The sequence below is a fragment of the Phocoena phocoena genome, chromosome 19, assembly GCF_963924675.1.
Source record: "Phocoena phocoena chromosome 19, mPhoPho1.1, whole genome shotgun sequence".
Lineage (NCBI taxonomy): Eukaryota > Metazoa > Chordata > Mammalia > Artiodactyla > Phocoenidae > Phocoena > Phocoena phocoena.
In genome coordinates, this window is record NC_089237.1 from 26,180,796 (window position 1) to 26,191,569 (window position 10,774).

At 44.0% G+C, this 10,774-nt stretch overlaps 2 protein-coding genes across 2 annotated transcripts in view; one reads left to right on the forward strand and one right to left on the reverse strand.

Moving 5' to 3' along the window:
• SYNRG (synergin gamma) overlaps window positions 1-5,571 on the forward strand; it is a 92,459-nt gene extending 86,888 nt beyond the window's left edge. The window contains exons 21-23 of the mRNA XM_065896595.1: window positions 3,497-3,607; window positions 3,963-3,998; window positions 5,014-5,571. Coding sequence (XP_065752667.1) covers window positions 3,497-3,607; window positions 3,963-3,998; window positions 5,014-5,145 — 279 coding nt within the window. The 3' untranslated portion in view covers window positions 5,146-5,571. The remainder of the gene's footprint in view (window positions 1-3,496; window positions 3,608-3,962; window positions 3,999-5,013) is intronic.
• Window positions 5,572-9,832: 4,261 nt separating this feature from the next.
• Window positions 9,833-10,429, reverse strand: DUSP14 (dual specificity phosphatase 14). Its single transcript, XM_065897804.1, has one exon. The coding sequence runs from the start codon at window positions 10,427-10,429 to the stop codon at window positions 9,833-9,835; it is 597 nt and encodes a 198-aa protein (XP_065753876.1).
• Between the last annotated feature and the right edge of the window lie 345 nt (window positions 10,430-10,774).

The window sequence follows — 10,774 nt, forward strand, 5'->3', positions numbered from 1 at the left end:
GACAGACAAGTGAAGTTCTGAAGTAGGTCTGAGTCATTTCAGTCTAGCGTAGTCCTTCACATGAAAACATCAGCCTTCACCTCAGAACTAACACTCTTTCAGGAAAGCAAGCGAAGGTTGTTGATCTAAGAGTTGGGCAAAAATCCAAGAAAGCATTTTGTGAGAACAAGATACTATGTGGAATCTACAGTAAAGATGATGGTATATTTTATTATTTGTAAATTGTGGGCTACACATTCTTTATATCAGTAAAATTTATAATCAGCTTACATACGTGTGTGGGTTTATGTGTATATATGTATTTATATGCGTGCACACATACGTCTTCCTCTTTGGAAAGTCAGTTCTTAATAGTCGGGGAGGGGAGCAGTTTTGCCCCAAATTAGCCAGGGATCCTACATGCAGAGGACAGGTCTTACAGGTCTTTTAAGCTCGTCTTACAGTTATCCAGCTTAAAATGTCAATGGTGCCAAGTTTGAGAAACTCTGCTCTAGAGCGTATATAAGAAAAATAAATTAGTTCATGTATACCTAACTTTTACACATTAAGAATCCAAAATCTTTTTTTCTTAATTGTTTTAATTGAAGTATAATTGATTTACAATGTTGTGTTAATTTCTGCTGTACAGCAAAGTGATTCAGTTATACATAACATACATTCTTTTTTTTACATTCTTTTCCATTATGGTTTATCACAGGATATTGAATATAGTTCCCTGTGCTATACAGTAGGACCTTGTTGTTTATCCATTCTGTATGTAGTAGTTTGTATCTGCTAACCCCAAACTCCCAGTCCATCCCTCCCCCAACCCCTGCCCCCTGTGCAGCCACCAGTCTGTTCTCTATGTCTGTCATTCTGTTTTTGTTTCATAGATAGGTTCATTTGTGTCATATTTTAGATTCCACATAGAAGTGATATCATATGGTATTTGTCTTTCTCTTTCTGGCTTAATTCACTTAGTATGATAATCTCTAGTTCCATCCGTGTTGCTGCAAAGGGCATTATTTCGTTCTTTTTTGTAGCTGAGTACTATTCCATTGTATATATGTGCCACGTCTTTACCCATTCATCTGTTGATGGACACTTAGGTTGTTTCCATGTCTTGGCTATTGTAAATAGTGCTGCTGTGAACATAGGGGTGCGTGTATATCTTTTTGAATTATAGTTTTGTCTGGATATATACCCAGGAATGCGATTGCTGGATCCTATGGTAATTCTATTTTTAGTTTTCTGAGGAACCTCCATACTGTTTTCCATAGTGACTGCACCAACTTACATTCCCACCAACAGTGCCGGAGGGTTCCCTTTTCTCCACACCCTCTCCAGCATTTGTTACTTGTAGACTTTTTAATGATGGCCATTCTGACCGGTGTGAGGTGGTACCTCATTGTAGTTTTCATTTGCATTTCTCTAATAATTAGTGATGTTGAGCATCTTTTCATGTGCCTATTGGCCATCTGTATTTCTTCTTTGAAGAAATGTCTATTTAGGTCCTCTGCCCATTTTTCGATTGGGTTGTTTTTTTGCTATTGAGTTATATGAGCTGTTTGTATATTTTGGAAATTAAGCCCTTGTCGGTTGCATCATTTGCAAATGTTTTCTACCATTCTGGTTTTTTGCTTTGTTTTTTCTGCTTTTCTTTGGTTGTTTTTGTCTTGTTTTATTATTCAAGTGTTTTTCGTAGTTGAGGAATAACATATATACAATGAAATGCACAGATCTTAAATGTATAGTTGGACCAGTTTTGACAAATGCACACAACCATGTAGCACACACCCCATCGGCATATGGAGTGTTTTCATCACCCCCTAAAGTTCCCTTTTGCCCCTTCCCAGTCAATCCCCTGATCTGATTCCAAAAACAGCCAGTGATCCATTTTCTGTAGATTTCCATCACCATAGATTTGCCTGTTCTAGAACTTAATATGAATGAAATTATGTAGTGTATATGTTCTTGCGTCAGCTTCTTTTACATAGCATGTTGTAAAAATTCATGTGTTGTGTGTATCCGTTTGATCCCTTTTATCACTGAGTAATATTCCAGTGTATTAATACACTATGTTTTCTGAATCCATCTTCTTGTTTAAAGATGCCTGCTCTTCCCAGTTCTGGCTAATGTGAATAGAGCTGCTATGAACACTTCTTGTATAAGACTTCTGTTAACATGTTTTCATTTCTCTTAGATAAAAATATCTAGAAATTGCAAGCTCACATAATAGATGTGCATTTTAACTTTTAAGAAATTAACAGCTTTCAATCATTGGGCTTTTCATCATTGGGTGACACGCTCCCTATTTCATAGATTTTTTGGTAAGGAATAAATTAAATAATGTATGTAAAGAGCCTAGTGTACTGCTTGGCACGGGTAAAGACTTGACCTGTTAGCTGTTAATATATTTATTCTCCCTAGCCGATAACATCCAGATCTCTCGTTCTTGAGTGCTAGGCCTGTATATCCATCTGCCTGCTCATATAGCATCAGAACTCAGCTGTCCCACAGGCAGCTTCGACTCGGCTTGTACCAAACTGAACTCTTCTCCCCAGTCTCCATCCCCAAACTGGTTCTCCTCTCACGTGCCCCGTTAGGGTGAATCCTTTCAGTTGCCCAGTCCCCTCCCCTCCTCGCACATCTAACAGATCCGCCAGGCCTGTTGATTCTTCGGCCTTAATAGCTCTTCATGTGTCCATTTCTCTCCATTCCGCACTGTTGCTCCCTCAGTTCTGACCTTCAGGACCCGTCTCGCTACTGCAGCCTTGTAACAGAGGCCCAGACCCCCAGTTCAGTGCCTGCCTGCGTTGCAACCAGAGGGTTCTGTCCAGAGTACAAACCTGATCCTGTTACAATCTAGTTACAACCCTTAGGGCTTCCCAGGATAGAGTCTCAACCCTTCATATTCCTTTCAAGGCCTTCGTGCTCCAGTTTCATCTCCTCCCTCCTTCCGTAAGCTTGGCTCCCACTCCCTAGATTTCTTCTCATACCTGATCTTTTGCTTAGAGGCCTTTGCCCAGGCTGCTTATTCTACATAGAGTAGATACCCTTCCCTCTCCTACCTCATCCTACCCTACCCCTTTCACCTAGCAAACACCCATCAGGACTCAGCCACCGTGTTTGGAAGTTCTCAGAAGCATTCTCTGCCACCACGCTCCTTTCCCCCTGAGTCGGGTAAGTGCCCCACCCCTTCCCCCTTGTGCTCCGGCGCTCGGTCCTTACGCCTAGTGTGGGTCTCGTGGCACAGTGTGGCCTGACACCCACCTCGCCTTGACCCTAAACAGCTCTCAGAGGACAGGGACCATTTTGTGCTCATCCTAACATCCCTAGCAACTAGAACACAGCAGGGCAGGTACTCGGTAAACGTCTGGGAAATGGAATAATTGTACTGGTGGTGGTAGAGAGTGGACTGAATTTGCTGCTGGACCTGTTGGGACGTTTGATCAGGGAGTGAAACCAGCAGCGTGTGGAACTCCTGGCTTCTTACCCGTTTGTCTTGTCCTCACAGCCTGATGAAAATTCACTGGATTTTTCCTCTTGTATGCTACGGCCCGGGATTAGAAACGCTCAGGAGCTTGCTTGTGGGGTGTGCCTTTTAAACGTGGACTCCAGGAGCCGGGTAAGTCACCCGCCTTCCCCGCTCCCCTGCACGGGCTGCTTCCCTGACTGACCCAGGAGGCAATCCCATCTGGCCCTTCTCCGCAAGGTCTGTGACCAGAGGAGGGGAGTTTATCAAGCCCTGAAATCTGACCACAGAAGCAGACATGTTCTTTCAAAGGGGCAGCGGTGGGGAGCTGTCGAGGGGTGGAGGCAGCTCCTGCCTTTCTAAGGAGCGGGCTTGTTGGCACGTGCCTACCCACCCTCTGCACAGTGGGGTGGCAAGGAGAAAAGGTTAAACCTGTAAGGACTCGTTTGGAGGCCAGAGGCCCTGTTCTGGGAATTTTGTTGACCTTATGGTTTCAACGTTATTTCAGAAAGAAGAGAAGCCTGCAGAAGAACATCCTAAAAAAGTATGAACCAGTTATGCGTTATCTTAGCGTCTCCATCTTAATTTTGAGTGTGGAAGGCAAATTCGATGATTCCACTGCCATCCTGAGCTGTTCCAATCATGGATCCTTTGCTGAGTCCTTTTCGTTCCCATAGTGTTTGATTCGGTCAACTAACATGTCCGTGCGGGTCCACTTCCGTCTGCTGTGCATGCTTGTGGCTCATAGCTGGCTTCTGGTGTTGCGGTTATTTTCCTCTGGGATGAACAGGGTAACAGGAAGAGCAGCTTCTGGAAGATGAAGTGGTAGTGACACACAGAATGAGATCAGAGAGCTTCAGGACTTGGCCGTTAGCAGACAAAAACAAGTTGTTTGGGGTTTAGAGCTTTATTTATTTGTTTACTTGTTGAGCTTTACAAAACACCCCGGAAGTGATTGAGGTTAGGCCTGGCTGACTGTAACTTACCGGTAAGCATTATTCATCTGGAAATCATTCTGCTGTGTTTAACATCTTTATTTTTTTACAAATCCTATACCTATTTGGACTTTTTAATGATGTCAGTTTGGTTATCAGCTCCGAATGGCATTAGACCCTAAGAGTCTTTAATCTTTCATTTGCTTTCATGATAGGACTGTAATCAGCCTCAGAAACTTAAGGGATGGCATGTTATAGTCAAATGCCAGCCTCAGGGAAGGGCTGCTTTCTTCACAGAGAGATCAAAATGATCCCCAGCCCGTGGCTGTTTTTGTCCAGTGTCAGGACCCCTGCTGACCCGCACAGCCTCTGTCTGCCTTTTCTAGGAACAGTTTGGCCTCCTTTTGCTGAAACTGGGTTTAACAGTAAAGATATTTTTATACCTTTAATTAGCGGCGAAAAACTTTCTCGCTTGAATTCCTGTAGCCACCTGCTCAGCTTTTGTGTGTGCGCCAGTTTGGCCTCAGCCTCTGTGAGCTGGAGAGGGGTCCGGGCTGGCTGCTGGTCAGCGCCCAGGTGTTGAGGGAGCCTGACTGGCCCCCCATGTCTGTTTCTTCCCGGCAGGCGTTCAACTCGGAAACGGACAGCTTCAAGCTGGCGTATGGAGGACACCAGTATCATGCCAGCTGTGCCAACTTCTGGATCAACTGTGTCGAACCGAAGCCTCCCGGCCTCATCCTGCCTGATTTGCTCTGAAATTTCCTGAAAGCTCCTGTGGGAAGTACTGCCTGAGTTTGTTTATTTTCCATCACACCCCTTGGGGTGACAGGGACCAATAAACAGAATGCGAATGCTGCAGAGCTCCCCCCACCGCCATCAATCTACGTGAAGAAATCCTCAGGAGGTGGCGGGGGAGGAAGTGCTGCGGAAGTTCCCAGTCTTTCCCACCAACGACCTTTGCCCCCAGGTTCCCACAGCCAGTCTTTGGTATTCGAGCTAAAACTGCTCTACCCAAACTGCACTGGAAGTTTGCTGACTTATCTCTAGTTCTCTTAAGATGTTTTAAAACATGGACCACAATTTTCTTTATCTGAGGAATATTTGCTGCTGCAGTATTGAAACTGTGAAGAATTGACATTTGAAGAAAAATAAATTATTGCTATAGGACTGGAGTTGCAAGGATGTTTTGATCCAGTGTTTGTGTGTATCTAGAACACTTACTGTTCTGTGAAGCAGAATGCATTTATCCGCATTTAGTTTGTTAATATCTGAAATGAATAAAAAGGGGGAAATTGTGATTAAACTGGTATTTTTATAGAAAAAATTCTGTTTCTCTCCATTGGACAATGGCAGGTGGGTGAGGGCAGACTTACCAGCTTTACTGTCGCAACCGACCCAATTCTCTTTTCGTTCATTTCTAAGCCTGTCAACTTATAAGAAAACTTTCTCAAAACATGCCTGGGAACTTTGCAGTGAGAAGAATGTTCATTTTGACAGAGGCCTGAATCTCAGTGTATCGGGGTGAATATCGTTGCCCTTAGGCGCCTTCAGTGAAAGCCTTGTTTTACCTCACACACAGACTGTGAACGTGATACTTTTTTCAGATGAGATTTGGAAAGCCAGCTGAATGAAATCTCTTTGCAGAGGCCTCTAGCCAAATTTCCAGAAATGACTGCACAGGGACCAATACCGCAGTATCTCTGTGAGAGACCGGGAAATTAATTCAGGGTTAGAAGGTGGAGCTCCTGGCCTAGCAAGGAGAAAAGTAAGGTGTGTATTTGTGGTAGAGGCACATGACTTAGAAGCAAAGGCAGGAAACTGTTCAAAAACAGCACTGAATTTTAGAAGGAAAAGGCTTATGCTCTCTGGTATAGGGAATTTTCTTTGCCACTTAAAATGAATGCATAAAATCAGGGGGAAAAAAGCCAAGTGGTTAAAGACTGTGTTATTCCTGGGAAGAACCCGCCAAACTAGGACACACGTTTCTCTCAGTTGTTAATTACATGCTTTACCAAGAGATTTTGAATCTTGTGTGTTTCACTTTGTATGGCTTAAGCTCTCTGACCTAGACTTAGTTTTTATTTGTAAGCTGGAAGAGTTGGTTTTTGTCTGTGTAATTGCTGCTTTACATAATTAATTAGATCATTTTCCCTCCTGAGGACAAAACTTGAGGAAATTGTTTTGTTCCACCTTACTACCTCTTACTTCCCTCCGCTCCAAGAAAGGCAGACGACATTTTCATTCCCGAGCTCCTGATGCGGCTCCTGCTTCACCTGGCTGCGCGCCCGAGTGCACAGAGAACTGTTGATGAGGTAAATCTGTTTTTCTCATTTGCTCCAGATGATACCATCCCCAGCTACTAATGCCTGGGACAGCTGTCTCTGAATCGTTACCTTTGCCCTCCACAGAGCCAGTGGGTGTTAGTGACAACACAAGTGGGCTGGTTTCTAGCAGGTTTTGCCTGAGGCCTCTGGGTTCCACTTTAGCCTGTGCAGCACCTAGGGTTTCAACACGGCACCAAATTTCCAGCAGCCTTCTAAGTGGTCTTATACATTCCATGATAGACCATGATAAGAAAATCTACCTTTGTGACAAGAAGTGTCTCCCAGTTTGACAGAATTTACCTTGCAGAGACATTTTTTGGAAATGCTGTGTGGACTATTATTCTGTCACAGTGGTCCATATTGATGACATTTCACAAAGTACGCTCACCTGTTAACTAGATTGGCTTCCATTTCTAGATATAGTCCAGAATGCCTCAGATAAAATTCCTAAGTATAATTACTGCTGACCTTACCAAGTATGATAGGTTTGGTCACTCCACGGGAGGTGCCAGGGGAAAATACAGCAGACATTAATAAAAAGCCTTTGCTATAAAGAGTATTCACTACTTTCAGTATCTGTTTAGTACTGGAAATGTTTTATTAGATCCACCAGTAAAGATCTGGGGAGTGTGGAATACCTTTGCATTGATTTTCTTTATGCAGGTTTATTAAAATGAGTCAACACTGCATGCAGCTTCACCTCAGCGCTTGCTAGCCAAGAGCCCAGTGTCCTTGGAAACAGTAACCAAGGTTACTTACTTCCATATAGTGCATTGTGCAAGCTGCTTCACCCCCTTCTTGAGTGGCAGTTGGTAAGCACTGTTTTGGTGTTGTATTTTGCCTTTAAATTTTTTACGGCTTAGTGTGTCATTTTTGTCTGGACATGCTTGAGGTAGAAGCAGCACAGGGTATATGAGGGTATTATCCCTGCTTTATTTTTCCTGTGGCTGCTAGTTAGTTCATATAGGTTGCATACTTTAAATTATTTGAGTATCTTTTGTGTGCATATGCATAATTCTTTGCTGATTTACAGATGCCTTCGACTTGCCTTTTATTTAATGACTAGCGTGTTCTTAAGATTTGAAAAGATTATAGGGCCTCTATGTTACAGAAATCTGAAATGTTTGCTCTGCACTGGGGATCACTACAAAACATCCCGTCACACCTTGGAGGTCACGTACCTTCCTTCCTGACCTTTAGCTAATAAACTCCAACATTTAGATTGGAAAGGTGTTAGGCTTCCCAAGTGCTAAGTTACATCCCAGTAGCGGCATTTGCCAGGATTTCTGCAGGAAATCTTTCTTAATTACCAAGAACATTTTCTTGCTGTGTACAATTTGAGTTTTGCACATTTATCCAGAGACTACCAGCCTTATTAGAGTTTGCCTTCATACTGTAGAAGCCGTAGCCTCCACAGCCAGTTTGTTTTTTCTGATTCATTTTTGATCATGTACTGCTGAGGCATTTATGGGGTGCCCTGATTTCCCATAGAAACTATTAATTTCATTTTAATTTTCCCTTCTAGACAGTAATGGTGCATGTTTATAAAAGTGGGCAAATTGTATAAAATAAGAAAAGGTGGACTTTAGAGGGAAACCATTGCCACAAACCAGGTAAAATCTGGAGGATATAATGTATAGAAATATGTGGCCACTGGCATTATATGTAGGGCTTCTTGCCAAACAAACAGACTGAAAATCTAGGAAATTCTTCTACAGATAAGCAAGGAAATGAAGTAAAACAAAGCCGTTGCTGGGACAAGCAGCTCCCCTATAAAAGCAAGGAGCAACCTGGTAACGCCCAGTGGTTTCCCAGGAGCGTGCAATAGAGAAGAGCTGATAGAAACTTCTACCAAGTCCCAGCCAGTTTGGGGGCTTCCCTGGTGGCGCAGTGGTTAAGAATCCGCCTGCCAATGCAGGGGACGCGTGTTCAAGCCTTGGTCCGGGAAGACCCCACATGCCGCGGAGCAACTAAGCCCATGTGCCACAACTACTGAGCCTGCACTCCAGAGCCCATGTGCACAATGACTGAAGCCTGCATGCCTAGAGCCCGTGCTCCACAACATGAGAAGCCTGTGCACCGCAACGAAGAGCAGCCCCCGCTGGCCACAACTAGAGAAAGCCTGCGCGCAGCAACGAAGACCCAGTGCAGCCAAAAATAAATACGTTTTTAAAAAGTTTATAAAAAAACAAAATAAGTTTCTTTGATGGAGGACTCACTGCTTTGGTGCCCTCCAGTTCCCAAGAGACAACTGAAAACTGTACCTTTTATTAGAGTGTACACTGTGCTGTTTTCTACTCTTCCAACACTGTGAATGAGGTTAACATCTGCCCATCTGCAAGGATGGGCAGTGCTGACGTGAGTCAAGTGGGATGTCTGTCTGATTTAAGGAGGATTCATAATTATCACAGGAGCCGTATTATAGCTGTTGGAGAGCATCTTTCTTCCCTCATCCACACACATACACACCCTGAAATTCTTATCAGTAAAAATTCCAATATGTTAAGCAGATATATTTATTAAAAATAATGCTAATATAGTCCTGGGGCACACTGATTCCAACAGAGTGTTTGCAGATTCCATTATAATTAACAGCTAAATAATAAAGGCTTGTTTTTTAACTTACAGAGTCACTAAATAATAGGAGGAAAGGAAAGAGGGCTGATCCAGTAGAGACTGACACTGGTATCAATGTTCCCTAAGCACTTGTTTGGTCGGCAGCCTTGGGCAAAGCTTGTATCTAAAGGGTTAATCGGGGCCCAGAGTGATTTTTTGCACTGAGCTCCTCCCATGATGCCAAAAGGCATGGGATTGAGAATAGAGCAGAACCAGTTTATTAAACTGTTCAAATTGTTAAAAAGGATTAAAGCCAGTTAAAGATTTTCATAAACACTATTCCAAAATGTTAGTTTTAAAAATGTCAGTAGCCATGTAAGCATTCCCCTTACGTTCCTCCCCTCCCTCCCTTCTCTCTTGAGATAGACATGAACACCCAGCGTAAAAAACACTTCAGGGAGAACCAAAAGTCAACCATTTGGAAAGAAAGGTGAAGAGGGGAGCAGACGCGGGCAGCAGCTGCTGGTACTGCTCGAGGGGCTGCTGATGCAGGCTTTGGTGACTTATATCCCCCAGTAAGGCATCAGGTGTCGGGACTCCTTCTCGTAAACGTCTGGAACTATGCCATAAGGTGTCTGTACCATTTTAACTGTCGACTTCCCAAAGAGCTGGCGCTCGTAGTCTATCAGCTGCCTCCAGAAGCCCACGTTGGGCCTGATGACGGGCCTCCGGGCTTTCACCCAGGTGTACGCCTCCAGCAGGCACACGTTGTGGTATTTCATCAGGTATGCGATGCAGAGCGTGGCCGAGCGGCTGACCCCCGCAGCACAGTGCACCAAGGTGGCCCCGTGTTTCCTGCTCACGCTGTGGATCTTGTCAGCCACGGTGTCAAAGTACAGTCCAATGGGGGCATGAGGCATGTCAGCCAGAGGCACTTTAACATATTCAAACTGGGGCCAGTTGAAATTGGGGATCTCGATGGTAGCATTAACAATGCAGGTGATGCCACGAGCCTGGAGGAGGTGCCGGTTGGAGGCTATACTGCCTCTGCCCAGGAAGAGCGAGGAAGTGATTTGAGCAATGCCTCCTATGTCCCCCTCAGAAATCATCCGAGGGGCCATGAGAGTCCGTGGTAGCGTGCTGTGACCTCTGGAGCTCATGAAGACGCCAGCAGTCACACTTGCATCATTGGAAGTAAGACCAGAATGTTTTGTTTTCCTCCACCAAGGAACTGGAAATTACAGTCACTTTCCTGCAAAATACAGGTGTATGTCAGTACTTTAAACGCTACTGATTCATCACAGCCTTCGGCAGTGTTTGTGGAATGGGGAGGTGAAAGGATTAGAAGTGCTTATCTTCTATAATAGCGTGTGCTTTCCAGGACATAGACAAACCATTCTCATCGATTAGTAGTTGGGAACTGTAGTCTAAGATGCCAATATGCGAAACCAATGTAAAAGTCAGCACTCTGGTGATTGTTTTTTTTAAAGGCACTAAATAGAAAG